General features: G+C 43.0%; 1 protein-coding gene across 8 annotated transcripts in view; it reads right to left on the bottom strand.

Annotated features, from left to right (window-relative positions):
- Positions 1-1,048: 1,048 nt before the first annotated feature.
- TBC1D4 (TBC1 domain family member 4) overlaps positions 1,049-17,513 on the bottom strand; it is a 101,247-nt gene continuing 84,782 nt past the window's right edge. For all 8 annotated transcript variants that reach the window (XM_088668521.1, XM_035114248.3, XM_088668519.1 and 5 more), the window contains 6 exons: positions 17,296-17,454; positions 15,665-15,909; positions 14,003-14,162; positions 6,346-6,515; positions 4,278-4,454; positions 1,049-3,450 (listed from right to left, as the gene is read on the bottom strand). In XM_088668521.1, the coding sequence (XP_088524647.1) occupies positions 3,238-3,450; positions 4,278-4,454; positions 6,346-6,515; positions 14,003-14,162; positions 15,665-15,909; positions 17,296-17,454 (1,124 nt within the window). In that variant the 3' untranslated portion in view covers positions 1,049-3,237. The remainder of the gene's footprint in view (positions 3,451-4,277; positions 4,455-6,345; positions 6,516-14,002; positions 14,163-15,664; positions 15,910-17,295; positions 17,455-17,513) is intronic.

Here is a 17,513-nt window from a genome sequence, read left to right on the forward strand (position 1 = left end):
GTTAAATTGCTGTTTTAGGGGTTGTTTTTAAAAGTCTGGAATGGATTAGTTACAGGTAGGTAGCCGTGTTGGTCTGACGTAATCAAAACAAAATAAAAAATTCCTTCCAGTAGCACCTTAGAGACCAACTAAGTTTGTCATAGGTATGAGCTTTCGTGTGCATGCACACTTCTTCAGATAAACTGAAACAGAAGTCACCAGACCCTTATATATAGTGAGAGGGTGGGGAGGGGTATTACTCAGAAGGGTGGTGGGAATGGGTGATTGGCTGATAGGAGTGGTAAACCCATTCCCACCACCCTTCTGAGTAATACCCCTCCCCACCCTCTCACTATATATAAGGGTCTGGTGACTTCTGTTTCAGTGTATCTGAAGAAGTGTGCATGCACACGAAAGCTCATACCTATGACAAACTTAGTTGGTCTCTAAGGTGCTACTGGAACGGATTAATCCGTTTTGCATTCCTTTCTATGGCGCGCCTTGGTTTTTGAACGCTTTGGTTTTGGAACGGACTTCCAGAACGGATTAAGTTTGAGAACCAAGGTACCACTGCACACTCTTACAAGAGCACCACATATGGTGAAAAGTACATTCTTTCTCCTTACATTTCCAGCACATATTTGATTTCGAGGTCAAAGGGTCCATCTAGTTCAGCATTCAATTTCCCAGAGCAGCCAGACAGTCAGGTGTCCTGAGGATGCTCATAGACCAGCCAGGAAGTTGGCTTGTTTATAGCCAGTTACAGAGAGGTCTACTGCCTTTCAATATGGAGGCTCCATTTAGCTAACAAATTTAGCCACCAATTTCCTTCATGGATGTGTCAAATCTAAGCCACTCTCTTTCGGCAGCTAAAGCCATAATCTTTTCCGTTAAAAAGCAGTTTAAATAGATACTCTTTTTTTGTCAGTCCTGAGCTTACTGCCAGTTAATTTAAGTGGGTGACCCCCCCCCCCCCCGATTATGAGTTCTGCTGAGACAAAAGAGGAACAGGAATTCCTCTCTTCACATACAAAAGATCTGTATCACAAATGAAAACAACCAGAGGAAATGCAGCAATGACATTTATTGGAAATTCTCCAAATGATACATGTGAATAAGTCCAACTTAGGGTGAAACTTTCTCTGCCTCTTAAAAAAAAAAAGTTCTGAAAAGAAATTGCAACGTGCGCCTTGACAAGTTGATCAATGCAGTACACAGTTCAACAGTTCTATGGGACTGGTTCTGTATGCACAATATTGCTTCAAGTGAAATTGCAAAAAAGAAAGGAGAATCACTTTCCCCCTTCCATCTGGGAAAATGCAATTATTAGTGAGTTTATTCATTTGGGTGAGAGGCAACAGCTGCAAGAAAATAATGCTAGGCACAATCTGTTAGAAATCTGTCTTCCACAGTGGAATTTCCTACAATGTCACCTATTTGTTTCATCCACTCCTGCTGGACTGTGCCTTGTGATGATCACACCATTAATGTTATCAACTAACAAGAAAAGACTTGATACTGCCGTACTAAACCAGCAAACCAACTTTGTTGTCCCTCGGATTTGCTTGTCGCTTGCATTAGGCATTTTGCAAAGGAAACATTGGCACTCTCTCCACTTATGAGTAAGACACTTGGCTGAATTTGGCACTTGGCTTATTATTATTATTATTATTTTAGAAAAAAACAATACCTGGAAAAATATAACAAATAAATCCCCACTGGGTGTTACAATAATTCGATTCAAGCATGTTCCCACAAATGCAAATCTCCTGTGCATGATTAACTGCTATTTTCATAGCTCCCTCAGATCAAATATTGACTTCAGGGTCGGGTCTACAAGACTGAAGTGGGTTCCAAAAACAACAGTTCTTCAGCGCTGTGCAAAAGCAGAGACTGATAAAAAGAATGGAAGCTGCCCGGAAAAAAGCATTGAACTGTGTCTATTGGTATTGAATCCTGCTTCTAAACAAAACGAGACAAGGTATGCTCCAGAACAGATATCTTAAGCTGAAATGTACTAACCACTAGATTTGGACGACGACTTCCCTGCAGAGTAAACACGTCTATATGCTTCTCTGAGGCAAGGGCATCTTTGAGGCATCATAATAGTCTACATAAAGAATCCTGAAGTTTTGTCAGTGCCCATATCCCAATAAAGGGGGGAAAACTGGACGGGTCGTTGGCCCTTTGCACAGAGAGAGGTTGGGGACTCTTACAAGGTTTCTTTGGCTCGCTGAAACCATGTATTCATCACATTTTAAACTGCATGAAGCAGCGTTCAAATCAAAGGTTATCTTATGTGCCAGCACATGCGGAAACTCCATGTGGCGTATCTGTTGGTGTGCATCATGTGAGAAGACGGGTGATGAACGAAAACTTTGATTCTTTCCCCACATAAAGTAATTCCTAAACCTACAGAGCTAGCGTGTCCGAGGAAAAAGCTACCTTAGAAACACATGCTAGTTCTGTATCATGGTGTATCTCCAGCGAGATACATCATGCGAGATTTCCAAGAGCGTGTTTCGGCTCTTAATTTCACACCCCAGTGAACGGGGGAAGAGGAACTGCTTGCAACCTTCACTTTTCCTGCCTCCGTTGGGGAGAATAAGGTATGGCCACTTCTCTAGATGCAGGAGAAAGCACCCTGGCACCGTTTAACTCTCCTCAAGAAGCTGAGCCGCAAAATGACAGGATTATTCTTGGACGTATGTGGAAGTCAGCAGAATGAACTGCAGGCACGTAAAAATGGCCAGAGACACACACACACAGGGAAAAAAACCTTACACAGAACACAAAAGAAATCCCCAACTAAAATGGAAAACATGCTCTTCTTTGGAGGGGAACAATTACATTCTTGTTTTCTTTTCAAGTATTATTCAATGTGTATAAAGACAACAACATGTTCCTTTCACTAGATCCAGAGAACATATTGAAGTTGACATTTAAGTTACCAGCGGTCCAAAAGGGTGGACTTTCATCTCTTTCCCTTTACACCAATCCTAAATATACATCTAATTGTCTTCTTTAGATCCAATCTTCTTTTTCTTTCCTCTTTTTTTGCATTGCTATTTATGTACACCCATTATTAAAAACATTTAACCTGGGATTTGCATATCGAGATTTTAAAGGCCTCTCCGCTGCTAGAAGAACCCCAGTACCCGTGTGAGATTATGCAGATACCTTCTACGTTTGCCGTTTTCCCTTTTCTTTATTGTTCGAAACCGTGTTGCCTGCAACGCTTCACTTATGGCTTATTTTCTAAATTTTGCTTGGGCTACAGTTTGCTTCCTTTAGCAGCTGTTCACAGTCGGGCGGCACATTTTCCGGCAAGTATTTGCAGATTTTCTCAATAGTCTTTCTATAGAGCGCCTTCTCTTCTTCCAGAGACTGAATTAAGCTCTTCATTTTGTTCTCCCTTTCCAAGACGTCTTCCAGGTTCGATTCCACACTCTGGATTTTAGCATGAGCTGCCTAATCGGAAAGCAGGAAAAGGGATTTTTTATAAGCAGAAACGCATAGCACCTACATTCATAAAATGCTTGCAAATACATTATACAAATTGCTCACTGTTCCCTTCAGGTTCATTGGGGATAAATCATTTCCCGTTTGCTCGCTGTTGTTCTTGCGATACAGGCACATCTAATTTCCAGTTTACTGAAAAGAACTAGTTGCACGAAGCTATTTTATTGTGGATCTCAACTTCTAGTCATAGTCTACTACACTTTGGCAACAGCCATTCTGTGCTGGGTACCACAGTGTCTTCCCAGCTCCGTATTGTCTACACTGACTGGCAGCAGTTGTCCAGGGTTTCAGGCAGAAAGAAGTTCCTCTCAGCCCTCCCTGGAGATGGCCAGGATTTGAACCTGGGACCTTCTGCACGCAAAGCAAATGCTCTCCCACTGGGCTATGGCCCTTCTACTCTGGCTTAGATGGGTACAACCTGGTGCGTTTTCCTACCCAACCTCAACCTCAACGAACCTGAAGACCAAACAAAGCATTCACCATCAGATCTGGGTGTTTGACAAACATGTAAACAACAACAACAACAAAACAGGCGAGAGGATGCAATTGGAAGAGGAAAACTGTTGGTGGGAGTGGCTCACTCTTCCTCCATAATCCTCTTCCGCAGCCACCGAACAAAGGACTGGGAGTTTCCTCTGAGGAAAAGAGGCTCTCCTGTACCCTCTTCCTGGTGTCTAGAGAATCAGGTTAGGGTTCCTAGGCCAACCCCATGTGCCATACCGGTTCTGCAATGCAGGATAGAGTCACAGCATGCAGCGTGGCCCTTGGTACTTTACCTGCAGTTTCTCCAAGAGGTCCATATTCTGCCTCTTCAGCTGACTGTTTGCCCTTTCGAGTTTCTCGGGAGCCTCCCCATCATCGCACAGACTTGAGTTCTCTTGCAGTTCATCTTGCAGAACGTGGTACTCCACCTCATAGGCATGCAGCTGTTTGGAAATATCCATCTCAAAGACCTACCGGCAGAAGAGAAAGCCAGCTTCCTTATGAGAGGTCCCACCGTGTTTAATTTAGGCAAATAGGACCATCTGAACTAAACAGAGCATGCCTACGAGGATGCCTCATTCAACTGGTTACGTGAGTCAAGGAGGCGTTGTTTGCAATTATCCCCCAGAAGGGATGACTCTCAAGACTAGAAGCTGCTTCTGGATAATGAGCCAAAAAGATGCAATCTTGAGGAATCAGCAGCATGCATGTTCCAAACTGAAGTGTGTGGACCCAAGTGGAACCCTGTGGCTACATTAACACACTTTCTAAAGGTAAAGGTGAAGGGACCCCTGACCATTAGATCCAGTCGTGACCGACTCTGGGGTTGCGGCACTCATCTCGCGTTATTGGCCAAGGGAGCCAGCGTACAGCTTCCGGGTCATGTGGCCAGCATGACTAAGCCGCTTCTGGCAAACCAGAGCAGCACACAGAAACACCGTTTACCTTCCCGCCGGAGCAGTACCTATTTATCTACTTGCACTTTGATGTGCTTTCAAACTGCTAGATTAGCAGGAGCTGGGACCGAGCAACAGGAGCTCACCCCGTCGCGGGGATTCGAACCGCCGACCTTCTGATCGGCAAGCCCTAGGCTCTGTGGTTTAACCCACAGCGCCACCCTCATTCCACAAACAAACACACTTTCTAGACAGGCCAATAAATAGGGGGATCTTACCAGAGGCAGAGAGTAATGTCAGTAAGATAGCTGGGAAATTTTCTGGACCTTTTGCCAATAGCTAAGTACAGTTAAAAAACAATAACACCAAACCACACACACATTTGTGGCAGGTGTACATTTTCAAAACACACTCACACATATTTGAAATATATTCCAATGACACTTCGAGGATAATTCAAATGAGTGATTGTTTAAAATGTATTTAGCTGTCAACCTTTGACATTTGGAAGCATTTATACAAAATACAGTAGGCTAAAAATATACATATTTGTATTCAGATAATAATAATGCCTATACATTAGATAGGTATACAATTGTACCCTGGATTCCAAATGCCTTGGTACTCGGACATTTTGGCTCCCAAAAGCCACAAACTCAGAAGTGAGTGTTCCAGTTTGCAAACGTTCTTTGGGACCCAAACGTCTGACGAGGCTTCTTTGGCTTTGGAAGTCAAACGGATTTCTGGAACGGATTCTGTTCGACTTCCAAGGTACAACTGTATATGGAATTGGAATTGCTCCCTTTTATAATGAAATAGTATACCTTTTCTTTTATCCTGTTCAGTTAAAATGTTCTTTAAAAATTAATTTTGAAAATACACCAGATATCGCAATATCTTGAAACTGCAAGATAAAGTTATAACACTGACACACAGAGAGAGCTCTTTTCAGGTAGTCCTTCACAGAACGGAGTTTTCAATCTCCTCCATTCACCCAGGTATAACCTAACCAGCCAGCTCCTTAAAGATGGCTTCACACGCCACTAACAGCTTGTGCATAAACTTGCTCACAGTAAACACCCGGTCTGCTGGCTTGAGGCAGAAACTGAAAGTACCTGGGCATGAGCAATATGACTTACAGCATTGGGATAGCAACCTAATATTTCTCATTAGAACAACAGTGAACTTTACAGAGTGCTTCACGTACATCAGCTCAGTAATCCTTACAAAAAAAAACCCTGTAAGGAAGGCCAGATATTATTCCCTGTATCTCAAACTGCTGTTGGAGAGCGGCTTGCCTCAAGCCACCTCATGAATTCATGGGGGAAGCGAGGTTCAAGCCAGGGGCTTTTGGTTCACAGCTCGGTTCTCTGGGCACTATCGTATAACTGAATGGCCAAGGGATGCATTATCAATGCATTATACTGTTTGTGGGTGGGTGGAACAGAGCAGATGTGATTCTTACCTGTGTCATAATCTTTTCCATTTGGAGCTTTGTCATGTCTGGTAGAGTGTTTTTCAGAAACTCGACAATGCTTTCAAAAGCCTCGCACATCATGATGTGTTCCTCTTGGCTGCTAAGCAAACTTAGTGCTACTTTAAATATGACTTCTGTTCCCTGAAGAAATATAATGTCTGGGACAGAGAATGAAACATTGATTAGATCGCGTTTCCCATTATTTTAATCACAGATTTATGTCGACAGATATATTGAAGATTCAAGGGGATAAAAAAAAGTCATTTGTTTTGTGTTGTTACACTTACCTGCGAAAAACATGTTTTATAATTAATATATACATCACACATGCTTTAATATTCCAAGTCAAGAAAATGTGTCATGTCTTCTCAAGTAAAATCAGAGCACGACACATGACTTGGTTAGCACCAGAGAACCGTCACCATGGCCCAAGAGAGCTAATGAAATGTAGATTATGTTCCTGCAATACACTTTTTAAAAATTCCTGCAGAAGGATCAGTTTAAAAAGAAAAAGAAAAGTCTTAAACAATTGTTCTAGTGCTAGCGTAGGAGTGCCCAAACTACTCAAAAAGATGTGTTGTTACACACACACACACACACACACACACACACACACACACAAATTAGGGAGCAGTTCTTACACATGAGAAGCAGATGTTAAGCAAGCCAATGCATGTTAGCCAGCATAAAGCAGCATTAAGTGTGACTAGGTAAAGGTAAAGGGACCCCTGACAGTTAAGTCCAGTCGCAAACGCCTCTGGGGTTGCAGCACTCTCATTGCTATACAGGCCGAGGGAGCCGACGTTTGTTTGCTCCAAGACAGTTTTTCCGGGTCATGTGGCCGGCATGACTAAGCTGCTTCTGGCGCAATGGAACACCGACATCAGAGCAGCTCACGGAAACGTCGTTTACCTTCCCGCCGGAGCAGTACCTAATAATCTACTTGCACTTTTTGGCGTGCTTTCAAACTGCTAGGTTGGCAGGAGCTGGGACCAAGCAATGGGAGCTCACCCCATCGTGGGGATTCGAACTGCCGGCCTTTTGATCGGCAAGCCTTAGGCTTAGTGGTTTAGACCACAGCACCACCTGCGTCCCTGTGGCTGATCCGGTACAGATAGATAGATAGTTTATTACGGCCATAGGCCCATATGCAATACCAATATACATTGTACAACAAAGCAAATATGACAAAATAAAATTAATAAAATTCAAATACATATCTAAAATCATAAATTCCTAAATTCCATTAAAATAAGAGCAATACAGCACTTAAAATATCAGATTATCACTATAAATCAGTATTATATAAGCGAGATCAATAATCATAAAGTAATCCATTTTTCCTCTTATAAGCTAAGACTGTAATCAGAAACCTGGCAACAAAAAGGGACCTACTCGGATCAGAATCTTGCAGTAAGTGTGTTAACTGTGTTTCCAAGGAGTCACCTGAGGTTTCCGATAATAAAGGGAACAAAAATCTGGTCCGAGAAACTGAATGCAGTGGGCAGCAAAATAGTATATGTTGTAAGGATTCAATAGATCTATTATCACATACACACACAGCTGAAATCTGACCTTTGGAAAATCTATTGTTCATAACATTAGAAGGAAAGGCATTAAATCTTGCCTTAATAAAGGCGTATCTGTGGACCGCTACAGACAAGGAAGTCAAATAAGATGGTATCTGCTGGGAAGGCACTATGCCAAGATTTAGTGGTGAGCAAGTGCCACTACCCAGAATGGTGTTTTGTTGGAGGTCAATCTCCTCAAGTTTTTGAATGAGGGTTCTTTTAGCCGTGGCTAGGTCCAGTTTTAATAGTTCTGATGGGGACAATCCATAGGTCACTACTTTAGAATGGATCTCTCTTGCCCATGGGCTGGGAAAATCATCCCTCCAAAGACATTGAATCAGGTACAGATTCGGGAGCCTTTGCCATAAGGACAACCAATAGCAAAGGCTGCGCCTCCAAAGAGTATTTTCTAAAGATGTAGTTTTTAATTCTAAGCGAATAGCCGCATTGCTAACGCACTGAGGGAGTTTTAACAGCCGTCTCAGGAATTGGTTTTGAATGACCTCCAATGGCATCAAATTTACTGCGGTCCCCCATAAAGGGACAGCATATGCCAGTGTCGCGATCACTTTGGCTTTAAATACCTTCAGGGCGGATGGCACATGAAGAGCCCCATCGGAAAAGAAAAAGCGCAAAAGCGCAAAAGAAAGGGCTTTAGCCTTATTTGAAATATATGCAATATGCGCCTTCCAACCCAGATTGTATTGGAGAAAAACTCCCAAATATTGAAATTTATATACCTGTTCAATAGGTTTTCCATCTAATTGCCACTTATAGGATTTTCGACTTTTTGAGAAGATTAGTACTTTTGATTTAGATTGATTTATAGTAAGGGAGTTGGTTTTACAGTATGAAACAAATATTTTAAGTGCTCTCCTGAGGCCAATTCTTGAAAATGACAAAATTACTGCATCATCAGCATAGAGTAGTAATGGGCATCGATAGTTTGCAAGACGGGGGGCATGAATGGTTGTCTGAGATTCAGCCAATGGTGTCCTCATGTCACTAATAAATAAATTGAAAAGAAAAGGAGCTAGGATACAACCTTGACGGACTCCTCTGTTGATGGGCACAGAGTTTGTGAGATCGCCGGCTGGGGTTATTCTCACCCTAGCAGCCGACCCCTCATGCAGCTGAATTATTAGCCACAAAAGTCGTCTGTCAATTCCCCATCGAACCAACTTTTCCCAGAGTAACCTTCTGGGGATGCTGTCAAATGCAGCCTTAAGGTCGATAAAAGCCGCACAGAGTTGGCCTTGGTTTGAAGAAGAATATTTTCGGGCTAGATGGTGCAAAACTAAAACATGGTCCGTTGTTGACTGGTTCGGTCTGAATCCTGCTTGCTCAGGGCCTATCAGTTTCTTTTCTTCAGCCCATTGAGTAAGTCTACGCAATAGAAAACGTGCGTATATCTTTCCAATTATTGACAATAGGCTAATATTCCTGTAATTCTCCGGATCATCCGGGGAGCCTTTTTTATATATCGGAATTATTATAGCATCCTTCCATATTTTTGGTACCCTTCCAGTTGCATTAATGGCATCGAAGGTGACAGCCAAGATTTTTGCCCACCAGTCAGAATGTAGTTTTATGGCTTCCGCCGGAACCAAATCTGGCCCGGGGGCTTTGCCAATTTTAAGTTTAGAAATTAGATCCAAGATTTCGTCAGGATCAATAGGGGACCAGATGGGGAGATGCTCAAATACATCATCAAGAGTGTTGGTATTGGGTTCTGTTGACGCAAAATATTTCCTTAGGAAGGATTCCCAGACTGGGGCAGGAATAATTGTTAGGGGGTACCTCTTTGATCTTCTATTAACCAATTGCCAAAATTGCCGTGAACTACGTGAGCTAGAGGCGACTGTGAGTGCCTGCCAGCGATTTTGTTGCCACTCTTGTTTAGCCATTCTCTGAGCTTCCTTATATGCTATTTTTGCTTGTTGGTAATTTCTAGGTAATACTAAAGCACCAGAAGATTTATATTCTTTGTAAATGGCACAAAGATGCTGTCTAGCTTGTCTGCAATGTAAATTAAACCAGGGGGCACCAGTCTTAAAATGGGCCCAATTTACCTGAATAGCTGGTACTGTAAAAAAGGACATAAGGTCTTCCGTAAGCAGAGAGAATGAGTTAATAATTTGTTCATACCCATACAGATCTAAATCTAAAAGAGCATGGGTTTGAACTATCTCTTGTTGGAAAAATTCCGTATATTTCTGGGCTTGACTTACAGACCATTTTGTTCCTCTCACTTGTTCTGCAGCATTTATTCCCATATATATGGGGTGCCTAGACTTGACTGGCTGCCAGTCTAGGGAAAGCTTGGCACTCAAGGGAAGATGGTCGTTCATTTGAACGTTTTCTATTTTAAAATAAGAAAAAATTGGGAATAAATCTCTGGAGACAATAAAATAATCAAGAACACTATTTGTATGTGTGCTCAAATGAGTAAAATCACCCGGAATATCCGGGGGACAGTTCCCGTTTAAAATTATTAAATTCATACGTAAAATCAGCTGATAAAGGAGGGTGCCCGCTTCATTGACCCTATTATCTTTCGATTTTCTTTGTACGTGGGGGGATAGGTCCAAGTTCTGGTGATCAGGGGGGACCCACCATTTGGCCTTGCCTAACGCTTCCCAGTTTGCAGCTGTACGAGCATTGAAATCACCTCCCAAGACTGACGAGGTATTCGGATACTTGGTATAGCAGAAAGCTAGATGTTCTTCAAGTGCTTCCCATTTGGAGTGGAGGTCCGCTGCTTGCCCCCCAGGGGGGAAATAAACATTTGTTACCAGTAATTCAAATTTCCCTCCTGAAATCAAGCCTGTGATCGCGTAAGGAGGGAGTGATTTCACAAGTGTAAGTTTTGCTTGCAATTTGAGGGAAATGGCTATCGCCAAACCTCCTCTGGGGCGTCCACCTTTAAGAGAGGGACAAGCTGGAAGTAAAATAATATCATATCCGTTTATATCAATCACCTCCTCTTCCCAAGTTTCTTGTAAAAGAATCACTTGGAATAAGTTAACAAATTTTAAGAAGTCTGGATCAAGTTTCTTCCCCCTCCATCCCGCAATATTCCAGCATAGAAATGACATCAGAGGGTGACTAGGTTGGTCATTAGGTAGTCAAATCGAGTGGGAATGGGGTTCTGAGTTCGGGGGAGTTTCAGCTTCAAAAAATTCAGTTATTTTTCTTTGAGAAGGTGGCAATCGTGTTATACATCCCAATCGTTTAGATTTACTGGGATGGTTTGACTGTAAAATCAAGCCACTCGTCTCACTAGAGGCAGGTTTTAGGCCTAAAATAGTCGGCTCTTCAGAGCCAGATGGTAGAATTAGAGGGGTATTACTTAGGGAGAGAGAAATTAAGTCAACAGAAGTAGTGCCACTAGTTGGATTTTCATTAATTGTTTGAGTAATTTTGTTAATACGACCCGTTGGGTCTTCAACCAGATCACACTTCGGGGCTGAGAATAAAATAGGGTCGTCTCTCATTTGTTGAGCTGGTTCAGCTGGTTCTGTTACCAGTTCGATGATATCTATGGATGTATTCAGCTTGCTCACGTTGGAAGAGAGTGGGTTAATAAAGTTGCAAGTAAGCGCACTCATATAGGGCACTTTATATGGAGAGCCCAATTCGGCCTCATTAAGTTCTCTCATTTTATCCCAGGCAGATGTTGTGGCCATATTTGCCTCAGAGGGGGGTTGCGTGGTGCATGAGTCTGGTGGAGAGGTTTTCGCCTCCAGATTATGGAAGAGTGGGTTCATCTCAGCAACAACCTGTTGGCTGGAAGGGGTGGGTGCCTTCCCAACCCACAAGTCCAGCTCTTGGTGGTATAAGAATGGGGCAGAATCTGAAGCACAGTCAGGTATATTTTGTTTAGGTAGTCTCAGCTGTTCCTTCATCACTTTTGTCAGGCAAAGGCGGAGAGTGTCCATTTTTTGGAGTATTTCTTTCTGAGCTTCTTGTGGGAGAGCACTATAAGAATGAAGTAAATTATTTTCAAAGCTGTCAAGGACGATTCCCTGATTCACCGCATACGTGGGCCCAAGGGAGTCCAACTTTTGAGGGTCCTTGGCTACCAGACCAGTAGGGTGATTAAGGATGTCATCCACAGAGTTTATATCAATTAGAACATGTTGGTCAATCTTATGTTGGAGAGTTTTTGGCAAAATCACAGTATGGGGAATAAGTGGAATTGGGGGTGCTTCATTTTTAAAGTACCTTGAGATTCTTACGCCACTTGTCTTCAGGTGTTCTCTACATTTGTACACCAGTTTTGCCAGTCTCCCGTCATAAAATGAGACCACCGCTCTGGCAAGGAATCCGTCGAAGTATAGATATTCCACTTGGGCCAAGTCAGTAGGGTTATTAAGGATACCTGGCATATAGAGCTTTAGAAAGTTCAGTAGATGGGCTTTACGCTCTTCTTGTGACAGGAGTCCTGGGGGTTTAGGATAATTTGATAGAACGAGCTTGTTTCGGTATAGCACCAAATTCCAGTTATTATTTGTCAGGTTCCTCTTCTTAGAGGGATTGGTCTTATCTGCAGATAAAACGTGAGACCATGGATCTTGAATCAAAAGGTCTTGCTTGGAGTTAGGTGTTGGGGTAGGCGTTAGGGGTTCCAAGCATTCCAATGCAGCATCAGGGCAAGGGTTTATAGAAAGTTCTTGCTTAGAAGGCTTCCTGGCAGGAAGTTTCTTGGTGTTCCCACTGATCCCGGTTATTGGGGAACTCTTGAGGAGTTTAAAGAGCTTTTTAAAATCCATTTTTTTGTAACGCACTGCCTTGAAATTTTTAACATTTTTGCTCTTTTTTGCACTTATGGGCCTCCTTTTCAAGGCGATAGCCCTGCTGGATCTCTTTACATTCCTTGATGATCTATTTTTGCAGGTGATAGGAGGCAAGTTGTTGTTACTTTCCAATTCTGCAGTCACTCCGCCAGGTTCCCTGCAGAGGATTTTACAAGTGTCCATCATTATAGTGAGGATTTTTGTACAGGTGCCCAGGTAGGATTTTATATGTTCAATATCCTCAGTTAAAAGCACCAGCCATTTGATAACGGATAAATCCTCACCATTTGTCTCAGGGGATTGGAAGCAAGAATCTTTTGATGTTTTAGAGTTTCCCGAAGACAGCTCTGCAATTTGTTTTAACATCAGTTCCTCCACTTCTCGGTCTTGGGATGGTTCAGGAGAAGCTAGGGGTTTAAGTCTCTGTTTCGGGAGTACTTCGGTGTCTGTACCAGTTATATTTGAAATTATTTTGAGCTTTATCGGCCCATTGTTGTGGCATTCCTCCGCACAATCCTCTCTCTGCACTGCCGGCCCTTCGTTGTGGCTGGCAGAGGACTCGGTGCAGAGGGGGGAAGTTTCAATTTTCTGCTGATTCTCAATCAGCTCCACTTTGCCCCTATTCTTATAGGGCCGAGTGATTTTTGTTTGTGCTTCCTTTAGAGTAGCTCTTTTAGAGAGAGGTCTTATATCACTCCGAGGAAGGCCCGAGGTTTTACAGCCACTCCGGGTCGTCACCATTATTTATTTGGTAAAAATCAGGTTGGTAAAAGTCTCGCTTCAGTTCATTTGCTTGGTTAGTAGAATGGTGGAGCAGGGAGTAAATGCAGGGAGATAACGATAAGAGCAGTCACAACTTGAAAGGTTTCTTCTTTTAAAAAAACGCTGAGGCCCAGACGCTCCCCCAAGTGAAGGTCAGGAAGACTTTAAACAACTCCCTGCTGTACTTTAATTCCTTAAAACCTATGACTAAAACTTAAAACTTAAAACTGAGCTGAATTAAGTAGATAAGAATAAAACGAAAATAAAATATAAACACGGTATAAAACAGTAAAAAACTTAAAAACAAACCAGTAAAGTACGGAGGTCAGAAGGGAGGATGTTGATACTCCGCCATCTTAGATCATCTCTGATCCGGTACAAACTTATCACTAAAGTCACTATGATTACGTCAAAGGCATGTTGCAGAATAGACCCCCCCCCCAAAGAACACCCCACCAATTTGTAGGGACCTATTATTGATCTGCCCAGCCAATACACTGAAAAGCTTCTTACCAAACACTCTGGCTACAAATCCCAATGGAAACTGCGAAGCAAATAAAGTAAGAAACCAGGGGGCAGCATAAAGGCTGGGGCTGATCTCGTTCTCTTCAAGGTGGTTGTAGAGGTCTCTGTGATAATCATGCAGTAGCCTTGACAGCTGGTACATCTGGATCTGTATTAAAATATGGGAAAGTGAAGCGATTAAGAATTTCTCTGACTTGTGCAATTTGGACCTGCTATCACAGTTTCCCCACGGGGAGACCCTGAGGCTGTTTGGGTCCCCTCTCCCTGTGGCTGCTGTTCACATGATGCTTAGTCTGTCCAGAAGGTGTGACCACATGTATATATGTGCATATCTAGAATTCACTGCCGTAAGATGCGGTCATAGTCACTAATGCAGGCAGCTTTTCAGATTCGCAGCCCCTAAGGCCGTATTTCAGGTTGGTTTTTCCAAGCTAGAAAATTATCACAGATGTCGTTTGTCTCTTACATTAACTGATAAACTATGTCGAAACATTTAAACTACTCTCCTATGAACTAGCACTCTGGAATTTGTCTTAGGAATTCCAACTATAATAATAATAATAATTTATTATTTATACCCCGCCCATCTGGCCGGGTTCCCCCAGCCACTCTGGGCGGCTTCCAACAAAACACTAAAATACAGAAATCCATCAAACATTAAAAGCTTCCCTAAACAGGGCTGCCTTGAGATGCAGCACAGAGGAGGGAGGGATCTGCACAGCTCTCCCTCAAAATCGAGAAATGAAAAGCAGGGAGATATTGATCAGCTGCCACGTCTTATTACATTGCTAACAGAGGTTTACACGTAAAGAAAGACGCTGTTTCTGCGTGAGGGAATAGTTTGCCACATCAGCAGCTCAGCTCTATGCGTGCTTCTTGAGTATGTAAAGCGAGCTAGCTTCTAACACCGTGTTCCTCTCATTGACCGCTTCCACTGAAAGTACCTAATAAAGTCATGGAGCAGCAGAATTATTATTATTATTATTATTATTATTATTATTATTATTATTATTATTATTATTATTATTATTATACCCCGCCCATCTGGCTGGGTTTCCCCGGCCACTCTGGGCGGCTTCCAACAAATATAAAAATACATCAAAATATCACAGATTAAAAACTTCCCAAAACAGGGCTGCCTTTAGGTGTTTTCTAAATGTAAGGTAGTTGTTCATCTCCCTGACCTCCGATGGAAGGGCGTTCCACAGGGCAGGCGCCACTACCGAGAAGGCCCTCTGCCTGGTTCCCTGTAGCTTTGCTTCTCGCAGTGAGGGAACCGCCAGAAGGCCCTCGGCGGTGGATCTGAGTGTCCGGGCTGAACAATGGGGGTGGAGACGCTCCTTCAGGTATATAGGACCGAGGCCGTTTAGGCCTTTAAATATTTGGCAGCAGAGTATGCGGTGAATAGTGTAAACTCCTGAGATGGCTGAGAAAAACACAGGGAAGAGAACTGCCCAACAAGCCAATGGGAACTTTTAAGGGACAATAAAGGAAACAGTGGTAAGAGAGGTTGTACTGAGTACAACGAGAGATCAGAAACCAAAGGAAAGCAGGTGGCAGGCCACATTTAGTTCATGAGCCTTCTGCAATCCTGCCTCCAACTCCCAGTGTAACACCTTTCTCCCAAGCGGAAGCCTATTTCTGCCTTACCTGTAGCGACATCATGTCCGGCCTGTACTGCTTCCGGAAGCCGAGGTCGTACATGAGGAATTTGAGCATTTCGAAGGCTTGTTCTTCGCTCATGTGGAGCAGCAGAACCCCAGCTACAAAGCTGATGCCTTGGCAGTAGCCCACCTCCTTGTCCAGCAAGGAATAAGCTTTCAGGAGATTGAAGAGGGAGAGCTGCCCTGCTCCTAATTGAGCAGAGAAGTAAGGATGTGTTGGGAAGGTCCTTCCTGGTGCAGAGAGAGAGAGAGAAAGAGAGTTGTCATCCGGAATGAAGAACTCACAGGACACTCAGTCAGAATAAAAATCATCAGAAGTTCTATTACCAGTCTATGCAATCATTTGGGAAGCCAGCCATGAGTGTAACTGACTGGCTTCCAAAGTGATTGCTTACACACACATACACAGATATAACCCTTGTACAAATAAATTAAAAAATTCCTTCCAGGAGCACCTTAGAGACCAACTAAGTTTGTTATAGGTATGAGCTTTCGTGTGCATGCACACTTCTGAAGAAGTGTGCATGCACACGAAAGCTCATACCTATGACAAACTTGGTCTCTAAGGTGCTACTGGAAGGAATTTTTATTTATTTTGTTTTGACTGCGTCAGACCAACACGGCTACCTACCTGTAACCTTGTACAAATGGGAAGCTTTTGCCACACTTCCTAACCATGGGCAACAGTCAACTAAGTTTTACTCAGAGCAAACCCATTGAAATCAATGGACCTAACTTAGTTGGGTTCGTTATTTTAAATGGGTCTACTCTGAGTAAACCTTCATTGACTACCGCCCCATTGTCCACCAGCGACAGAATGTTAAACTTCTCTTTCGTCTCTCGGCAGGACTTGGAAGCCTCCCTCTCTCTTGGTTCCTTACACTGTGCTACTCCTGGGCCGTGGTCATGAGAAGTGTGAAAATCAACCACCCTAAGCAAATGAAAAACGGGGTGCTTATTACTGGGGGCAGTTTCCAGGCATAACAACTGGTAGCCATAAAACAATAAATGTAAGCATGCTGCAAGATTTGGGTGCCACAGCAGAAGCACAGAACTGAACACTAGGCACAAAATTCAGGTTCCCAGAAAAAAAACTCTCTTCTTTTTTGAACGTGGCTAAAATATGCAGCTGCATGTTTGCAGATAGTGCCACCTAACGTTTCAGAAACCAGAGGGGGGTGGCTGAATAAGACTTCAAGGAATAAAGAGCAAGTCTTCAGTGCTCACATAGTTCTTTACCTGGTGGCTAGCAAAGCAAAAATGAATTTATGCACAATAAGAGGTGTTACGCTGGTACTTCACTTGTACAGTGGTACCTTGGGTTAAGAACTTAATTAGTTCCGGAGGGCCGTTCTTAACCTGAGGTACCACTTTAGCTAATGGGGACTCCCGCTACTGCCGCGCGATTTCTGTTCTCATCATGAGGTAAAGTTCTTAACCCAAGGTACTACTTCAGGGTTAGCGGAGTCTGTAACCTGAAGCATCTGTAACCTGAGGTACCATTGTACGATTTATACAATTTGTAGAACCGGATTAACTTGGAACAAGTCCCCTCTCCCGCCCCGCCTCCAACCTGTTCATGACCTAAAGTCCTGACTATGAGGGAAAAAAAGTTACCTAGGTCTACAAGGATCGCATGTTGCTGAGCTGTCAACTGTTTCAGGAGTTCTTTGTAAGAGATGTCAGGCGGTTGCTGTTTATTTGGTAGCCGGTGCCTTACGCGATGCTGCACAGCAAGAAATTGCCATATTTCTCCCCGGCGACTTTTGGGAACCCCTGGACACAGAAGATATAAAACAAAATTATTCAGGGGGTTGTGCAGTGGTTTAATAGAG

This window comes from Zootoca vivipara, chromosome 4 (genome assembly GCF_965207765.1).
Source record: "Zootoca vivipara chromosome 4, rZooViv2.hap1.1, whole genome shotgun sequence".
Classification (NCBI taxonomy): domain Eukaryota; kingdom Metazoa; phylum Chordata; class Lepidosauria; order Squamata; family Lacertidae; genus Zootoca; species Zootoca vivipara.